At 40.4% G+C, this 21,146-nt stretch overlaps 1 protein-coding gene across 2 annotated transcripts in view; it reads left to right on the top strand.

Moving 5' to 3' along the window:
* HMGA2 (high mobility group AT-hook 2) overlaps window positions 1-21,146 on the top strand; it is a 146,712-nt gene that overhangs the window by 8,631 nt on the left and 116,935 nt on the right. Inside the window, exon 3 of one of the 2 annotated variants that reach the window (XM_081956727.1) lies at window positions 8,397-8,447. The exons of the other annotated variant lie outside the window; for it this stretch is intronic. Coding sequence (XP_081812853.1) covers window positions 8,397-8,447 — 51 coding nt within the window. The remainder of the gene's footprint in view (window positions 1-8,396; window positions 8,448-21,146) is intronic. 2 annotated transcript variants of the gene reach the window in all.

The following is a 21,146-nucleotide window of genomic DNA, read 5'->3' as shown; positions in this document are numbered from 1 at the left end:
TGATTACCTCAACTATTATTTAGAGCAGGGTTGTCAAACTCATGAATCGCGGGCCAGATACGTCACGTGCTGGCCCCGCTCCCGCTTGGTTAAGCGAAGGGGGGAAAATCCCGATACAACACATGATGCCGCCATGATGACGTGAGTTTGACACCTCTGATTTAGACTAAATCTTTGTAAGAGAATTATGAATGGTTTAAAAGAACATCAATCACATCTTCGTTGCTTCCAAAAGAAAAACATAGGTAAACAATATATTTAATTAATAATGTTTTCCTCTTGTCTTTCTGCTGTTAATGGGAAACTATTTTACATATTGAGAAAAGACAAGCTTCATCTAGTTCACCCATATTTGAGGATGTAACTCACCTTAACAAGGGGTTAAAAGAACAGAAAATACAGTGAATTGATTATGCAGGTATACTATAAATCATGATTACTCTATGACTAAACCTCTGAAGAAGATATAAATCTTAGAACCTGAAAAATGATTAATGAAACTATGTTTCTACATTTGAGATAAACATTGAATATGACTGAAGAAGTGTTGATAGTTTAGTTGTAATACATTTGCAATGAAAAAGGAATTTTTGATACAGATAATCCTCGATTTACAACAGTTCATTTAATGATAGTTCACAATTACAATGGCACTGAAAAAAATGACCATTTTTCACACTTACAATCATTGTAGTATCCCCATGGGCATGTGATCAAAATTCAGACACATGGCAACTGACTCTTATTTATGACTGTTGCAGTGTCCCGGGATCATATGATCACCTTTTGTGATCTTCTGACAATCAAAGTCAATTCACTTAACAACTGTAATAATTCACTTAACAACTGTTGCAAGAAAGGTTGTAAAATGGGATGAAATTCACTTAACAACTGTCTCACTTCCAACAAATTTTGGACTTAATTGTGGTCGCAGGTCAAGGACTACCTTTATTTTGCTAGTGAAATGTCTTCAATTATACTTTAGCTTTAGCCATATGAACTTTCTGAAGTGCTTGCTTTCTTGTATCTATCTTTGATTTTAAACTACATCCTTAGTAGGAGATGGCAAAAAAAATGCCCTTGAAGTTATACAGTTTTGCAGCATTAGAGAAGATGTGCAGCAATACATGTAGGCTTTTTGTTCAAAGAGGTTTGAAATTTGGAACATGCTTAGGTTGACTTCAAGTTTCCCCTGTGAATCTTTGTCTTAAGATCTTATTGAGAGTATTGAGAAAAATCTTAATGAACACCTTTGCCTGGCTAATTGCTTTGAACTCATCCTCATTCTTCTTAATACAGTTACTGTATATCAATTAGTTGTATTATAATGCTACCACTGAGGAATATACATATATGGTTTCAAGAACATTTATTTGGGTGCTTGTTATTCTTACTTTAATGTATCTTTAAGAACATTTGCATTGACTGTCCTGTATCTATGGCCACTTGAGAATAAAGTTCAATGAATTCATTGGGCCTTACTTTCAGGTAACACCAATATGATTGCTGGAAAGATATTATCACTCTGTTGTGAAATCTTTGTCCTTTTCTCTCTCTCTCTTTTTGAACTGGAATATATCATTGTCTTTCTTATCCCCCTGAACAAAGTCTAATCTGAAAACTACATCCTGTAATCAAGAGTTTTCCACCAAGAGACTATTCAGTGGTAGGAAATTGCTGTTATGATTATTTTATTCCACTACGACCAAACTCTCTCTCTCTTTTTAGATACTTTTATTTTTCAGTCATGATTCTATTACAATCCTTGTTTTAAATACTAGTTAGGGTGAAGCTCCAAAGATTTCTAAAGTCTACTTTGACAGATGAATACATTATATTTGAAGAACTTTTTTGACTATTAAAGGAAAGTCTTGGGAATTTGTGCAAAAGGATAGCACAATTATCACTCTGGAAAAGAGATGTAATAAAAAAGTAATAATTTTTAAAAATACATGCATTCTCAGCAGAAACTTTTTTTTTACTTATATGAAAATATAAGTTAGGTTTGGGCCAGATGAATTATCTGATTTGGCATAACATTTTTAGATGCTTTAAATGTTTTTGAGAATATCTGTACTGCAATGAATTAAATTAATTTAGTATATCCAGTTGCTGTCCTGAAGTGAAGTTGTAACATTTTAGTTTTCCATTTCTGTGAATCAGAGAGACTTGGATTATCTGTCTGTGTTCATATTCAGTTTTTAACTTCAGTATTTTTGATAGTAATGGAATGCAATGCAACACTGTTAGATTTGTTATTTGCATTCCTTTTCTCTCAAGGATGCATGGCTTCACAAAGCAGTCTTGGGCTGATATAGCGTGCTTGTGTTCCATTCATAGTTTTTCATTGAAGAATAAATAATAACTTTTTCTTCACTAGAAAAAGCAAGTGGTTTGAATATTTCTATTTTAATTTCAAAGGACTAGTTATTTCAGGATTTCTCCTGTAAGGCCACCATTTCACCATTTACAGAAAATAAACACATTTTTTAAATAAAGAAACATAGTTTTCAAGCAAGCCTAACCTTATTGTACAAGCAATTTAGTGTTGACAAATATTAATTTAGGAGTTATCCCATTGTACTGAAATGGATAGTCAAGGATGAGCTATCAAATCTGGGTGCTAAAATTTTGCTGATCATTAGATAGGAACAGTTTCTTTTTCTCTTTCCTACCATTTACAGATCTTTCAGATTTTTGGAATTATCCTCTAGGACAGCCTACACATATTTTTCCATATTATATAGAGTAAAAGATAGTAATTCAGATTTTGAATAGAAATTGAGATGTACCTTAAAAATGCTTTCAGGATTAATCTACCTAACTTGTTTTTAGACGTCATGTACAGAAAATTGGATCCATAGTGAAAGAGGACTCATTGCTGAAATATTTTAAGTAATATTCACTAAATTTCATATGATAGCTTGTTATATATATATATATATATATATATATATATATATATATATATATATATATATATATATATATATATATATATATATATATATATATATATATATATTCTTATGCAGTTTGTTTGAACATGGTATCTTAAGAAAATGGCATTTATATCATGAAGTGATATTTATGATTAAATATGAAGATTTTATAAAAAAATTTTTAAATGATATTTTATTCTCTAATTTTGTGCTGTTATATTTTCACACATTTCTTCCCTATAATGGGATATAGATATTTATCTGTATTTATAGTCTAAGGAACTGTAGAAAACCACTGCAGTATTTTCACATGCTTTTTACAAAGTATCGTCTTATACAAAGATTTTCAGCAAGGAACTGAAAGAATGGAGTGTTTACAGGACTAAAAGAAAAACAAATAAATAGGCATTCTATTAATTACAGAATATAGGCACTACTGGGATTGCATTTTATTTTATTTTATTTCTATAGCCTCTCATCTCAACCAGTGACTCTGTGACTTAAAATTCTAAAAATATAAAAACAATAAAACATTTAAACAATAAAAACATTCAAAATGCACATATACAGCAGCCAAGATAATTAACAAAGCTAATAATGGAACCTATAACATATTTGCAGGCCAAAGCTAGATAGGTAGTCCTCAACATACAGCACTTCATTTGGTGACTGTTCAAATTTATAATGGCACTGAAAAATGCGATTTATAAACGGTTTTTCACAGTTACGACCTTTGCAGCATCCCCATGGTCACATGATCAAAATTCAGATGCTTGCACCTGGTTCACACCTATGAGCTTTGCTGTGTTCCAAGGTCATGTGATCACTTTTTGCAACCTTCTGATAATTAAAATCAATGGGGAAGCCAGATTGATTTAACAACTAGGTTATTAACTTAACTGCAGTGATTCACTTAACTCTGACAAGAAAGGTCATAAAATGGGACAAAACTCACTTAACAAAAGGCTCACTTAACAATAGAAATGTTATGCTCAATTGTGGTCATAAGTCAAGGACTATCTGTACATAGCCAAGTTTTTAGAGCCTTACGAAAGCTTGACAGGGTTGGGGCCATTCTAATTTCTAAGAGGAAAATATTCTGCCCAGCAGGGGCTATTGCAGAAAAGGCCCATCTTCTATTCCTCGTCAGCTGACTTTCTTTGGCTGATGGGCATTGCAGCATGCCTTGGCAGCTAAATAGAATTGGACAGATAGTCTTGAAAAAAGATGGTCTCTCAGGTAAACTGGTCTCAAGCTATGTAAGGCTTTAAAGGTGACAAACAGCATTTGAATTGTACTCAGAAATATACCGCTAGCCAATACAATTCTCATAGTAGCCATGTTACATCTGCTGTATGTCCAGCACTGTTTATTATTGCGCAACTGCATTCTGAACTGGCTGAAGTTCTCAAGCGCTCCTCAGGGGCAACCCTATGTAGAGAACATTGCAGTAATCTAAACAAGAGCTTACATGGGCATAGGTGATAGTGAACAAGGTCTCCCGGTCCAGGAATGGGTGCAACTGGTTGCACTACTGGAAAGTGTGCAAAGGTTCTCTTAGCCGTTGTTACCACCTGCTCTTTGAACAGGAGCTGCAAGTAAAGGAGGATCACATATTGCGTATTGGGTCTGTCTGGAATAGTACCACCCATCTAGAACTAACGAGTGAAGAACCTTGTCTTAGAAGGGTCCGAATACTACCATAGCCAATCGGTCTTGTTAGGGTTAAGTCAGAGCTTGTCATAAAGTTCCACTAGAATAGGATATCTACAATATCTGTCAGAGGGCCTAAGGTAGAGGTATAAAGCTGAGTGTCTTCTGCATATGACGGCCAAACTAGCAGCTGAATCCTATCCTCAGGTTCCACAAGTTCAAATTCCTCCTCCACCTTGCAAGATGTAGCCCTCTCTACTTCCATTGATTCTGTTTTAAGGCTGAAGTCTAACACAGAACAAATGCAAGTGACTTTATCTGCCAGATGTACAGCATATTCTTCACAACAACCCTGTAGGCAAACTTTGATATTCTCCAAGAAGGGACCGAATTACCTGTAACAGGGCTGGTGAGTGTGCTGCCCTGCTCACACATGCACACAAAGCGGTATGTTAAAAGTCTTTATTGAGCTGCCCAAATATATAGTCCCAAGTAGTTCTTGAGAAACAAAAGCTCACACACCCCTCTGAGTTCCACCCAGAGGCTCGAAGGAGCTGGGAAGAGGAGCAGTCTCAATCCCTGAAGCTAGGCAGAAGCCAGAACAAGGACGTTCAACAAGGCAAGAGATCTAAAGGCTTGAATTAGTCCACCTGGCAAGGCACAAGATCAAGGCACCAACCAGAAATCCAAATCACAAGTCCAAGACAAGAAATACAACAAGGCCGGGATACGAAGCAATACAACTGGATACGTTGTTTCAGCAATGTTCTTCTCTTTGGGCAGGCTTAAATAATTAATGCTGGTACAGCCCCTCATGATGGGTGAGGTTGCTGTCTTGTGAGTAGCCTGGCTGACTGGTGTTCCTGTCACCTCTCATCCCTGCACACTCTTGGTTCGGGGAGAGGTGTAGCTCCTCTGCCTCATCGCTGCTGGCAGCTGTGCTCGCTCCCCTCCTAGAGTCTCAAGGCTATCTTGCTGCAGTTGTGATGCCCAAGCTCAGCTGACTGTCCATCCAGTCATTCCAGCTGCAGTTGCTCTGTCGAGTTGAGCCTGCTGCTTCCTGAACTGCATCTCCACGAGCCCCCAGCCTCGATTCTCACCCTCTTCATCCAAACGTAAGTCTGGAAAGGAGATTAGAGGCATGTATAGAGGTGTACCCAGCAAATCAATCACAGTGGCAACTATCGGGAGACCCAATAAGGGTGAAGAAATAATTACGTTTCACCACCCTTACCACCATAAGGCCGAATCTAGTTGTCTTTGCTCTTTATCTTTCATCAGTAACACTCTACCTGTTTTAGTTCCCTCAGTTCTATCATATATGGTAGGGAATATTAGGAACCATGGAGAGGCCATTCAGCCACAATCGAGTCTGAATCTGCTCTACTATCCTATTTGGTCACTAAGGCTTTAGTTGGACTGAATAGCATCTTCTTCAGAATAATTGGATACATTAGTTATTTGGGGTGGGGCCTGTTCTGACCTAGGCTTCCTGAGAAAGCATAAATCACAATCTTAGTCCCCAAAACCCTCTTTTATTTAGACAGCTGTGAATTATGGTCATTCACAGCTTGTAACGATTCACAAACAGTTTGTGAAGATTCCGACAGATATCTGCTCGAGGTGCCATAGTCTTTCAGGGTAATGTTGATAAGCACCCACCTTCTCCCTTGAAACACTGCCAGAGACCTAATTGCCAATTAGTTTTTTAAGGCCAAACGTAGCACAGAGTCAAACAGGACTTCTCAGAGCTTGAACTAATTGCTTCCTGCAAAGGCTCATGTCCCTTTGCTCCTCTTTTATGTCTTATGGGAGGGGCCAATCATCTCCAAGCCTTACTCCCAAGTCACCCTTTTTTTCTTAATTGTTCTTGCCTTCTGGCAGCTTTGCACATGTGCACACTGGGAACAGGCTCACACTGTTCTTCTTCCTCGCTGATGTAAGACTCTGGAGGCAGCACATAACCACCAGATGTCTCTGGCCCCCTCTCTGCCTCCGAAGCAGAGCCCTCATCCGAGCCTTTCTCAGACTCTGAGACTGGCTCATGTTCCTTCCCAACCTCCTCATTGTCTGACTCTGCCGCAGCTCAACCACAACTGGCCCAGATAACAGGGGAGGTTGGCACTTGAGAATTAGAGACATAACAGATAGTGATCTGACTACTGCAGGGGGAAAATCAATATTTCCCCCAAATCCATAAAGTTCTGACATTGCTCTGACATAAAACCGGATCTGGTATATTACCATCGTGATGAGTTGGACCCTGACAATTCAACAAATGGCTACTAACTCCTGAGCTACCTCTAATCCTGAGCCAGGAATGGCAGATTGAGGTTGTCCCGGATCAAGAGACCAGGAAACTCCACCACCAGTCCAGCCACAGAATTGAGGAGTTCAGGCAGGGAAGCAGGAAGGCTGGTACAATAGCAACAGATCCAGCTGACCCCTCCTGCTACCCAACACAACAAACAGCATCTCACATCAAGTAATCTGTGGAGCAAGGACCCTGGATGCCTTCCTAGTATCCCAGGCAATGACCACCACCTCATATCACCTTTCCTGGAGTTAATAATATTAACTTATAGGACTGCTGTTTATTAAGTGATGCAGGGAAAGTGCTGCTTAAATCTTGAGGCTGCAGTCTTGTGTGGATATTTAATGGTTATCATTGGAGTCAGGAGATGGCTTCATATATTTCCCTTAGTCATAATACAATTAGTTAAGTTTTGCTTTGATATGTTTATCAATCTAACCAATTTGTTTTTTTTAAACGTGTCTTACAATTTATATGAACTCACCAAATTATTATTTATTGAATTGCAGCTAAGCAAGCTATGGCTTAGCATGTTTTATGAACACATCCATTATAGAAGTTAAATCATGGCTTATGCGAATGTGCTATGTGTGAACCCAGATAGAGCTCTTATTCAAACAAGGAATACTTACAGTTTTGTACAATGCATTAACCTATTCAAGGAAATTTCCTTTTGAATAATAACAATAGAAATGATATGTATTCAACATTTTGAACTGCTTTTCATCCACTTTTGCAAATCACTTAGAAAGCTAAGAAAAACAAAAGTATTCATGCAAGATACCATATTAATTCAGTTAAATTCATTCAAGAATTTAACTTCATACAATATTTTTTTTATTTGTAGGATTTGAATTAATATTAATGCTTAGCACCAAAATCATACTTAGAATTGGAGAGGAGGAAAATTGATTGAAATAACTTTTTAAATAAATGTACGTTTTGAGTATGCTCTGAATAGTGTAACATTTAATGTATGTATAGACAGTATGTTTCCTGATCTTCCTACATTCCTCTAGTCACAGCTTTTTTATGTTAGCAGTCATTGCTAACATTTTGAGTTTGTTTTGGCGCACAAACAAAGAAAAGTTCTTTAAACAGATACATCCAAAGATAGTTTTTGTCAAGAATGTTGATTTGCTTTCCATACATTCTTATCAATAGTCTAGACACATGAAGATCACAGTGAATAGTCTATCATTTTTTTAAAAACCATTTCCTTCCTTAAACAATGAACTTTTCATTCTGGTTTATGAAAGGATGGGCACAGCCTTTCTCCATAAGGGAAAAAGAGAAAGAATGGGGGTGGGGGAGAAAGAGTAAGATAGATAGTAGCAGTTTTTTTTCTTGCTGGCTCCCATCTAATCAGTAGATAAATAAAAGAACAGTGTTGCAGGAAGTATGCACTAGTTAGCCCAACACCAGGGTTGTCTAATAATGTAATTACAAATAATTTGGATCTATATCATGTTTCTTTGTTTTTACAGAAAGCAGAAGCCACTGGAGAAAAACGACCAAGAGGCCGACCCAGGAAATGGGTAAATACTACTTTACATTTATAAGTATGGTTATTTCATTCCCCAAATATATCATTAATATAGATAGTTATCTCATTTTTGTTAGTTTAAGTTCATTGCTATTTTCTACTTAATTTATCTTCTAGCAGATCATAACCTGGCTTTAATGATTGATATACTTAGTTAATAGCCAGGATTCATAATATCTGAAGTCGAAGAGAGAATGGTAGTCCCAAGCTTGGAGTAAAGTCAGTTCTAACATGGTTAATCCCTCCACCGTATATATAGTGTTTGCTCCTCCCACCTGGATCCACCCATGGGCCCCACCCCACTTCATGTCCCTTAGTGATGACACTAACACAGAGTCCTAGCACAAAGACCCAGCTACCCAAATGTACCCATCAGCCCCTATCGACTGGAACCAGGTAGGGAACATCCTAGCACCCAGTCTCCCACCAGTAACTCTATGCCAGCCAGCTGGTAACCCATGGCCATCTAGCAGCAGCCAGCATTCTCTCTCCATCCGAGAGTTCCTGGGGTGACAAGCTGTTGATGATGCAACACCCCTTGAATTGGCACGCTAGAGACTCAACAGCCACCTGGGAGTTCCCTGGCACGGCATGTTAGCAAAACTGCCCCAATCAGCTGGAGCTTCCTGAGTGGCCCAGAAGCGTGGGAACTGATGAGCTGAAGAACCAATGAGATGGGGACCAAGAGGAGGTGATAGATGGTGCGGGGTGACTGCTAGTGGCATCGGAGAGGAGGAGGGAGGCAGCGGCATGTCAAGAGAAGAGAGATCGCCGCAAATGGCAGCCCTGGCGACCCAAGGGCTGACATGCTGCCCTCCTACCACTGGGATGACATCTGGAATACAAAGCACACTGTTAGCACCATTCCACTCCGGTTTACCAGGACAGCAGCGATGGAACCGAGCCACCAAGCGGGATGCACTCACATCCGAAGATTGCACCTATGAGGCCTCTCACAGAGGGTAACCCTTCCACAACACCTACTTCTTACTGTAAGAGACCCTATGCTGACGAGAGTCCAATATTTGGTCTATTTCATAGTGCCGCTCCCCCCTCACCTGGACCGGTCAGGGTGTCTGGACTGGCACCTTCTCCATATTTGTAGGTTAACCTTGCCTAATTTACCTCATTAGTTTGTGTTATATCATAACTGCAACCTTATTAGACAACCTCTGTTAATTATACAGGCTGGGAAACCCAGGATCTGTAATTCAAATACATCTGAGTATAGTCGATTAGGAAAGATGGCTATAGATAGATGTTTGTAGGAAACACAAACAGATGTCCTGCATGCCTGATGTTGCAGCAATTTTGTGCTCCTGATTGTTATCACTTGTTCTCTTCATCATTCTCCCCAACCATACCCTTACTTTCTTAGAGCTCTTTAGCCAAACCTTGCTCCTCTTTCTGGCTACAGCATTGGTAGTGGGAGGAAAGGACTGGATTTTTTGTTACCACTTCAGGGCATAGTATAAGTAGTATACTGATTTTATGGTAATAGATACTAGATTACACATGTCATTGTATGCGTAAATATAGGTACATAAAGTAGGCTGTAGGAGCTGATTAATGTTTTTTTGCCTGGACCTCTGAAAACTGCAAGTACTGCTCAATGAAAGTGTTGAAAGAAGGCTCATGAAGAGTAAATGGTTTCCTACCTTTAGACTCTAATTTGCTCAGAGACTTTTCTTTATTTATTGAGTGGAAATAGTTGTGTGAGCCTTATCAGCATGAATGAACCTCAGCTCTTGCTTTTAAAAAAAGAGAATGAGATAGTTTGTTGGGTAATTCAGTTACAAAGGTTAAAGAGGGGTTTATCAGGCATCGGAAAGTGATTATGAAAGAGGATAAAATTCAAACAGTGTATGCAAAGATAAGGTTAATAAACAAAACTTCTTTGTTTCTTTCCATAGTGGCCAGGGACAACTCTGCCTCAGAGTTAAGAAACTTATACCAAACAACTCAGTGGTTTATATTATTTACCCTCTTTGGGCTGTCACAGAAAAAAATGGCTTAACCAAAATAAACTTGGGTTTTCAAGCCAGTTTTCAAATCAAGGTATACATATTAACAACAGTGGAAATTGTTGTATAATTTTTAAAGTAGATATAGTGTAGCTAGAGCAGATGCATAGATTAAGCATTAGTTTGGGGTCATTCTCTCACCTGCATCTTAACATCCTATTCAGAATTCAGAATTTTGCTTTGTGGATGCTTGATTCAGGGCATATTAATCATGTCAGTGCCGTTCCTATCACTGTAGCTTCTTTTGTAGCACAAACTATTGCCACTGTCCAGGTAGTGTGAAGAGAGCTAAAATAACGTCTCAACAGGCATATAACAGCTCCACTGTTCCCGTATTCTCTTATAAAACCAAGAGGAGCTTATAGTTCCTAAAAGAGAAAGTTTTTTCAGAATACCAGATAAAGTGATTGGACAGATAATGACAATACACATAGCTTTCCCCTGCAAAAGCACATCTCCATGTCAGAACTTGATTTATCAAAAAGTCAAAATGCTGCTATTTTTCTTCCATATTGAACCACGAATTAGAAATCACTGGGAGAAGAATTTCTTTGTTAATGTGTAGACTCCCAATCATTGTTAAGTTTCTGCCAAGACTTCAGCAATTGTTTTTTTTTAACTTATTAATCATATTTACCAAAGTTTAAGAAGATACATATAAAACTAATTAAAATTAGGTTAAATCCAATGCATTTCTTGTTGAAAATACTGTCCTTGTTATGTTATTCAAAGGGAAGTGCAACTCCCAGCCTTAAAAAAACCCCTATGTGCTTGCACTCTAGATAGCACATATAGAATGGGACTATTCTACTTTGTTCTTACCTCAACAATCTTATAAAGTAGTTTAGTGACTGGCCCAGATGTCCAGGTGGGCACTGGGATCGGCATTTTAGCCTTAATTTTTACATAACAGCCTCACCACTATGATAATGTTTAATAGCAGTCTGGTTTTAAAAATAATGTTTAACAGTATATTGCAGTCTAAGATGAAGAAATATTCTCTCTGGAGAACAAAAGACAATGTATGAGTTGTGTAATAATTTGTAGTTATTTAGTTTGTACCAATAAATGGATAAAAGATGAAACACCTGCTGTAGTCTAGTCAGCTGTAATCTTGAAAATCCTTTGTGAGCTACTCAATTTATAACATATTTTTCCTCAACAATCATGCTGAACAATTATTTGAGTGGATTACCTTTTTGAAATACACATACGCAAACAAATTTATATTATTATTTTTACAAATAACTTGTAAAACATTTATCACCTTCCTTCTCATAGTTTCCCCACAAAAGCAACTGTGCGAGGTGAGTTGAGCTAAGAGACTGTGACTGGCTCAAGATCACCCAAGATCACTGGCTTCTGTGGCTAAGATGGGACTAGAACTTGCAGTATCTTGCTTTTTAGACTAGTGCCTTAGCCACTAGATCAAACTGGCTCTTGTTGCTACACTATAGAATATAAATAGCTTATCCTCAAGCTAGGCTAACATGATATATATTAATAATTGAGGAGTTGTATTCTATCTTTTTTATTTCTTAAATATTATGATGCACCCAGAGAATATGAAGATAAAATAATAATGTAATAGTAAATGTTAGCCTGAATATATAACATGTAAATTACGTGATCCTGCCTTGAATGGGGCTGGACTAGAAGATCTCTGAGGTTCCTTCTAGCCCTATGGTTCTATGTTCTGTGACATACAACCATAGGGTTCTATAAGTGGCATGTAGCTTAATCAATGAGTGAATCTCATTGATATAGTAATTCATTATGCATGTCAGAGCTCTGATGAGAAATATGTGTAGGTAGAGCTGTTCTCTGCTGAAAGAGCTTATGAAGGAACTCCCTATTTGCATTAGACCATACCAAGAGCTCTGTACTTAAGAGCAAAGTATAGCAAGACAAAAATCAATGACATGTGTTATCTAAAGCCATATGGCCTTATGCATTTTACAGGGAACTCTGTCCCGTAAGTTCCATTTAAACTTTAAAATGACATTGGAGTTATTTTATGTTTAATCAAGTATATTTACAACAAACATTTGTCAAAATATTTTTTATAATAGGGTTTATAAAATTCTTAAAATTATAGTTCAGAAAATACAAAAGATGCATTTTTAATAACTCCCTAATTTGTTTTTGCTACATTTATGAATTATACTGTATTTTGTTTATCAAACTGCATGAAGTATTATTTCTGCTCTGCCTTCACTATGTACATAAAGACATGCATTATCTAACAGGTCACGGTTAGTTCAAATGAAATATTTTAACTTTCCAAAAACTATGAATCTCCTGGTGAAACGAAATATTGCACCTCTGTTACCTTGCTTTAATAGTAGAAGTGTAAACAAATTCATAATTGTATTGTAAAATGTATTATTTTTCCAGTAAAATAATATATCTTGAAAATATGCTATGGGAATGAATGAGTTCTTTGGTTTCTGTGCTTGACTAAAGAATATCAGGACCTTACAAAAATTAAAGTGTTAATTAATCATGAAGAACCAATATTGTATTAACATTTGGCTTCAGTACATTAGTTTCATATACATCAATTATTATATTATTGAAAAGGTACACATTTTTGTCTTAATTCAGAGTAGATGATTCATACTAACTGTTATTTCAGTGAGATCCAAATATATAGATCCAAATGATAACCATGCTTCCTCTCACAATTATTTATCTCTGTGCAATAATGCCAATTGTATACACATTTTGTAGACTTTCATACATAAAGATTAGACCTGTTTTATATATATTAAGTGGCATGTAGTTTAATTTTGGATAATAATTGGAAATAAACTACAATACTGTGTTTTGTTTGTTATATATAATATAGAATGATTTACCTATCATATTTTTCAGAGTATAAGATGCACCTTTTTTCCTCAAAAAAGAGGCTGAAAATCTGGATGTGTCTTATACATTGAATACAGCATTTTTTGCCTCCTGAAGCCCCCCCCCCCTTCACCAAAATGGCCGTGCATATCCTTATGGAGGTTTTCAGAGAGCTCCTGGGAGCTGGGGAGGGCAGAAATTAGTGGAAAATGGGTCGTTTTTTGCTCCCCAGCCCCCAGCAGCACTTTATAAGCCTACATAAGGCTATGCATGCAATTGTTTTGACAAAAAAAGGGCCCGTTTTCACGAAAAACTGGCTGCTTTTTGCTTATTTTTGCCCCCCCACCCCCCAGGAGCACTCTGCAAGCCCCCCAAGGCTATTCATGCCTTTTTTTGAGAAAAAAAACAGGGACGTTTTCGTGAAAATGTTTTTGGGAGGTTTGCAGAGTGCAACCCCCCCTTTTTTGGAAAGCTCTTTAACTGATTGATGAGAATTACACTGATCCAAGTGCTGTGCCAGCAGAAACAAGGTCTTAGGTGCTGCAGATTGTCAGGTATTTCCTTCTCCAGCACATGGATAAATACACCTGGAAACTACCTATCTACCTACTCTCTCTCTCTCCCTACCTATCTACTGTATTTCTCTCTTTTTTCCTCTCCATCCTTTTATCTACCTACCTACCTACTCTCTCTCTCTCTCTCCCCCTGCCTATCTACTGCATTTCTCTCTATCTATCCCTATACCTATCTACCTACTCTCTCTCTCTCTTTCCCTACCTATATAACGTATTTCTCTCTCTCTCTATTTCTCTCTCTCTATCCCTCTACCTACCTACCTACCTACACACACTCTCCCTCTCCCTACTTACCTTCTGTATTTCTCTCTCTCTCTCTTTCTCTCTCTCTCAACCCCTTTATCGACCTACCTACCTGTTCTGTCCTGTGATTCTAATGAATATGCAGACACAGGCTTGGCTGTCTGCCACGACTAATTACGGAGATAAAACCACCCCTTGGCTAGGAGCCTAGAATGCTATCTTCAAGAAACCAAGATTAAACTTACGGAATGCTTTCTCAACAGCTAGTAAAATGGACTGTTGTTTCCTGTCAGAGTCCACCAACAACTCAGCCGGCCGCTGCTGGGCCAGAACACTATCCCTCACTGCAGGGCCCTTCCCCGGGTCTGACGCTCAGGGTGTGGCTTAGCTGGGAATTGTTCATGGAAGGCCTGCACCAAAGTAGGTGTGTGCACGGGGATAATACCCCACATTGGCCAAGAAGGGCATCGTCTGTGTGGATGTGTGCTGTGAGTTATTGAATGCATCCTCCCAGGTAACATCCTCCGACTCTCGGCCTTTCTATTCCACCAGATATTGGAACCATCCTATCAGCCATCGGGAATCCCAGATCCTGGCAACTTCTTACTCGGCCAGTGCCTCATTGGCACAGGGTTCTGGCTGGGGATGATTGGGTTGGCGAAGAGGACAAGCCGGCCATTCAGGAACAAGAAGAGATCGATGAAAGACCGGATGGACTCACATCAAATGTGGTAAAGTCAGGCGATAGGTGACCGGATTGATGACTGCTTCAACACGAAACGGGCCAAGGTAACGGTGGTCTAACTTCTTGACCGCCTGGTTTGATGGAAGGTGTCTAGTGGACAGCCACACTCGATCACCCACAGCCAATGCCGGCGTCACGCACCAAGACCTGTCCGCAACTCTCTTATAGTCCTCCTTGGCTTATCCAGATATCGCCGCACCACTTGATGTACCACCTGTAGTTCCGACAGGAAATCCTTAGCTGCGGGGACCAGTGAGTCGATGGGTGTGAGGGGAAAGAACCGAGGATAATACCCCACATTGGCCAAGAAGGGCATCGTCTGTGTGGATGTGTGCTGTGAGTTATTGAATGCAAACTCCGCTATTGCCAGGTTGTCCGCCCAATCATTTTGCTGCTGGTTCACAAAACAACGCAGGTACTGTTCCAAGATCCCGATCACTATCTCCGCCCCTCCGTCAGTTTTGGGGTGGTGCGCTGAGTACAAGCAGATCTTGACATCCAAGGCTGTGATCAGCCCATTCCAAAACTGGGCTGTGAATTGCGTTCCTCTGTCCAACATGACTCTGTCAGGTAGGCCGTGGAGCCTGAAAACATGTTGGATAAACGGGATAAAATGTGCCATCTTCGTCAGGATGTCTACCACCATGAACACCATGGTAAATCCAGAAGACAGAGGGAAGTCTGTCAGAAAGTCCATAGAAATGGCCCCCCAGGGTCTCTCCGGGGTCGACAATGGCTGAAGCAGCCCTGGAGGGGCTCCTGTCACTGACTTGCCCTGCTGAAAATGTACACAAGACATGACATAAGATTGTACGTCATGTCACAATCGGGGCCACCAGAAGGTACGAAAGACCAGGTTCAAGGTCTGGAAGAGGCCAAAGTGCCCCGCCACAGGATTATCATGGCACTGGGATAGAATAAGTCCCCGAAGGGGCCCTGCTGGCACATAAAATCTGTCTCAGTACCGCAAGAGTTCATTGGTGAATGTCCATGGGGAGGCAGGACCCACCTCTGCCTTCTGTTGTTCCACCCAATTGTCCTGCCGCTGCGCTTCCCATATCTGGGGCCGTAAGTCCACATGCTCATGAACCATGGAGAAGGACTCTATGGGCAAAACTGTCCGGGGTGGAATCGGGTCTTTGGTACACGAATACTCGGGTTTCCTTGATAGAGCATCCGCCCCTAGTTGTGCGCACTGGGGATGTACGTCACTCGGAAATTGAACCATGCAAAGAAAAGAGACCACCGGATCTGGCGCTGGTTCAATTTCTGTGCGGTCTTCAGAAATTCCAAATTCCTATGGTCCGTCCGGACTTCAATCCGATACCTGGCCCCCGCTAGATGATGCCCCCAAGCCTCAAACACCATCTTAATGGCTAGTAACGCCTTCTCCCAAATGGTATAATTGCGCTCGGAAGAATTGAGTTTCCGCGAGTAATAAGCTCTTTCATGAAGGCCTGCTTCAAGGCCTGGAACACCTGGTGCTCAGCCCCCCCCCCAGTGAAACGGAACTTTTTTCTGCTGGAGCCGAGTAAGGGGTGCAGTCAGGGAAGCAAAGCCGGGGATAAAGGTCCGATAGTAGTTGGCAAAGCCAAGGAGTCACTGGACATCCTTCACTCTCTGAGAAGGTTGCCAACTACACAAAGACTCCACCTTGCCCGACTCCATCGCAATGCCTTTGGGAGAGATACGATGTCCCAGGAACTCAATGGTGGACTGCCAAAACTGGCACTTCTCCAGTTTCGCATACAAGCGATTCTCACGGAGCCATTGTAGGACCAGGCGTAGGTGCTGCCGATGGCTCTTCTGGGAGGACGAGTAAATCAAGATGTCATCGAGATAAATGATGATAAACTGGTCCAAAAGGTCCCGGAAGATGTCATTCATAAAATGTTGGAAGACGGCAGGGGCATTGGTCAGCCCAAAAGGCATGACCATGTACTCAAAATGTCCGTACCTGGTGCCGAATGCCGACTTCCATTTATCCCTGGGTCGGATCCAGACAAGATTGTAGGCTCCACAGAGATCCAATTTGGTGAACACCTTAGCCTCTCTGAGCTGCTCCAACAATTCAGGAATAAGGGCAGAGGATATCGTTGCGCACTGTGATAGCATTGAGCCTACAATAGTCACAACAGAGTCTCAAATCTCCGGTCTTCTTTTTGATGAAGAAGACCGGGGCAGACAATGGTGAAGACGAGGGTCTGATAAAACCCCGAGCTAGGTTTTTGTCCTGCAATGCAGCCAACTTCGGGTCTGACATCGAATACAAACGACCCACGGGGAGCAGCGAGTCCGGAATCAAATCAATGGGATAATCATATGGCTGTTGTGGTGGCAATTGGTCTGCTTCTTGTTCACTGAACACGTCTGCAAAATCTGCTATGTTGGAAGGCAAGGACACCCCAGGTGGACTCAGCAGCTGGCCTGCACAGACATGATGGGTGTGGTCCACACTTTGCAAGGCTGGAAAGGTGACATGGTTCTGGGACCAGTAGATCTGTGGGTCGTGCGCTCAAAACCAAGCCAAGCCCAAGACCACAGGGAAATGCAGGCCAAAGTTAACATAGAACTGGATGGCTTCCTCATGAGCCCTGATGACCAGGTGCAAGGGTTGTGTGGCTGCCTTGATAGGCCCAGACAGAAGCACCCGGCCGTCAATGGTCTCCACAAGAATAGGAGGATCTACTGGACACAGAGGAACTGCATACTTGGTCGCAAACGCCTTGTCCATGAAGTTTGTGGTACACCCGGAGTCGATGAGAGCATGCGCTGGAATCCCCTGTGGGCTACCAGACAGGACTATTTATGATGCCAGGATCAGGTGTCGGGGAGGCCCGCAAGTCACTGTCACTGAACATGGCTCTGAATTGATGCGCGCCTGACCGGAGATCTCTCTTAGATCGGGCTTGGGGGCCTTTCCCGACAAATTATTCTGGGTCTGGGGTACAGGTCCCGTAACTAACGCCCCTCATCTCTTCTTGGGGCAAAAGGCTGCCATGTGCCCAGGTTCCCCACAATAAAAACACAACCCCCCCTAAGCGCTGTCTGTCTTTCTCCGTTATCGACAAGCGGGGTTTGACTGCACCTAATTCCTTGCTTCATAGCCTAAATCCACTGATGTAGTCCTGCAAGGAACCCCTGCCCTGCTTCAGAGTCTTCAGACGTCGGGTAGCTGTCTCTGTCTTAATGGGGTCCTCATACATTAACCAGAGGTGGTCACAGAATCCCCTGAAGTCATCCAGCAAAGGGCTATCCTGGACCAGCAGTGGTGTTGCCCAACGAGCTGCGGAGCTGGAGAGTAAGCTAATCATAAACCCCACTTTATCTCAGTCAGTGGGGAAATCCTATGCTCTCAAGCAGATAAATAGCTGGCATTGTCCCAAGAAAGCTGGAAACATGGCCTGGTTGCCATCGAATTTATCAGGCACTACAACCGGCCATTTCCTCCGAGGTGGGGGTTGAGCAGGGTGAGCTTGGAGCTGTGCCACCTGGGCAGCCAACATAGCCACCTGTTGCAAAAGTTGCGTGTTTTCGGCACAAAGCTGCTCCATGGTGATGATATTTACAGCTTTTGTTTTAAGGCAGGAAACAAACTGTTCTCTCCCGTGATTCTAATGAATATGCAGACACAGGCTTGGCTGTCTGCCACGACTAATTACGGAGATATAACCACCCCTTGGCTAGGAGCCTAGAATGCTATCTTCAAGAAACCTAGATTAAACTTACGGAATGCTTTCTCAATGGCTAGTAAAATGTACTGTTGTTTCCTGCAAAGAGTCCCCTCTTGTCGCTCCACCTATAAACTCTTTGGAAGGGGCCACAATCGTAGCCAGCTGTCCCTATTTCCTTCTATGACGTCTTCTCCACAGCTCCTCTCAGCTCTGGGCACATGCACATCAGGGACAACCTCCCTCTGTTCCTCCTCACTGCTTCCTGACTCAGATGCCACCTGGTGGCCAACAGGCCTCTCTAGTTCCTGCTCTGACTCCAAACACCCTCCAGAGTCTTCCTCATCCTCCAGAGCAGTCCCATAATGGTCATCACTGTCAGAGTCCACCAACAGCTCAGCTGGCCGCTGCTGGGCTACAACACTACCTAACTACTCTCTCTCTCCCTACCTATCTACTGTATTTCTCTCTCTCTCTCTATTTCTCTCTCTCTCTCTATCCCTTTATCTACCTACCTACCTACCTACCTACCTACCTACCTACCTACCTACCTACCTACCTAACTACTCTTTTTCTCCCCCTACCTATCTACTGTATTTCTCTCTCTCTCTCTCTCCACCTACCTACCTACCTACCTACCTACTCACTCTCTCCCTACCTATCTACTGTATTTCTCTCTCTCTCTCTTTCTATTTCTCTCTCTCTATCCCTCTACCTACTACACACACTCTCTCTATCTCTCTCTATTTCTCTCTTTCTCTTTATCCCTTTATCTACCTACCTACCTACCTAACTACTCTCTCTCCCTACCTACCAACTGTATTTCTTTCTCTTTCTCTCCCTCTCTATCCCTCTATCTACCTACCTACTTTTTTAAAAAATTGCCTCTTCAAAACCTTGGTGCGTCTTATACTCCGGTACGTCTTATACTCCGAAAAATACGGTATATTACGCATTTTCAACAATTACTGTTCAAATTATATAGAGGGTTGGTTTACCTATCCTAATGTAAAAATATCATTTTTGTTTCCTTTGCAGTTCTATTACCTCTATTTAAAGCAGCTGAATTAGTGGGTCAGTTGACAGTGTCTTTTCACCTTCAGTAGTAAATTATAGCCAGTGCTAATTTTCATTGGTACCTAAATTGTCTGAACGGAAAAACTGTTCATATCTCATCAAAGGTTTTTTTAGGAGTTGTTTCCTTCCTTCCTTCCTTCCTTCCTTCCTTCCTTCCTTCCTTCCTTCCTTCCTTCCTTCCTTCCTTCTTTTCAGTTCAGAGATCTGTTTTCAGTTATATTACAATCAAAAAACAATTTGCATGAACTCATTGTGTTCTATACTTATAAATCCAAATGTGACATTCAAGCTATGTTAATAATTTATTGGGAATTAACACATTTTTAGCATCATATGTTGAAAGTCAGTGTTGGATTTCTTTTATAATGGTTATTCTTTTAATGGCAAAAATACCTCTTGTAGGTTAGGCACAAAAATTCATGAGAGCTTGATAGTTTCCAAGTATAAGCGATATCTACTAAAGTAGATGATATATAGATAATATGGAGTTCTGTTTCTAGTTCAGTACAAATAGACAAGGTAAGACAGCCAGCTTGGGCTAGTGAGGCATCAGGTTAGAAACAAGGACACTGAGTTCTAATGCTGCCTTAGCCATAAAGGCCAGCTAGGTGACTTTGGGCCAGCCAAAGTCTTTCAGCCCAATCCAATGCACATGTTTTTTGTGAGGAAAATAGGAGGAGAAAGAATATTAGGTATGTTTGCTGCTTTGACTTGCTTATAAAAATAATAAAGATGGGAAAAATCAGAATAAATAAAACCTAAATAAATAGCAGTAAAGAACAAAGATGCAACTTAAAACAATGTTCTCTAATCTGATGTGATTTAGATCCATTTGAAATGTTAATTAAATCTAGAATTTCCAGCAAGTGTCTGAATGAACAGCAAGGTTGAAGAAGAGTCTCTTAAAGATTACATAAAATACAAATATTTTAGTTTTTGTAAGGTATTTTGATGTACTAAGTGCATAAAATGACAGTAATATAAACTTGTACAATTAAACACATATACAACGAAATATTTAATTATTTCCTATATGTCATATGGAGAAGGCATGATTTTATTTTCTTCAGTTTTTTAAAAATGAAAAGGATATACAGAATGAAATATTATTAATCACTTATCCTATGGTATGTACTTTGTGATGCTTTAATAGTTAATACTATCCTTAATATCAGTGATTAGCTAGCATTCTAACTCTTCATTATTCCTTGGATTCCAGCTGCAAGATAGTGGTTAAAAATATTTTTTAAATTTTATCTGTTATTTTCAGAACATGTTAATTTTTAGTCTCTGTAATGGAGGTTCGCAGCTAGTTTACTTCTGTTAGACTTTGATTGAAAGACTGGGTTTCTACCTAATTACATACCTTCTCATTGTCGGAATAATGCACCGAGCTCATTTTTGTTCAATATGGCTAATCCAGGTAGTCCTCGACTTAGAACAGTTTGTTTAATGTCCGTTCAAAATTATAATGGCACTGAGAAAAAGTGTCTAATGACCATTTTT

The sequence above is a fragment of the Natrix helvetica genome (assembly GCF_964273705.1).
Source record: "Natrix helvetica genome assembly, chromosome: 6".
NCBI classification, from domain to species: Eukaryota; Metazoa; Chordata; class Lepidosauria; order Squamata; family Natricidae; genus Natrix; species Natrix helvetica.
This window is presented reverse-complemented; position numbering and strand designations above follow the sequence as displayed.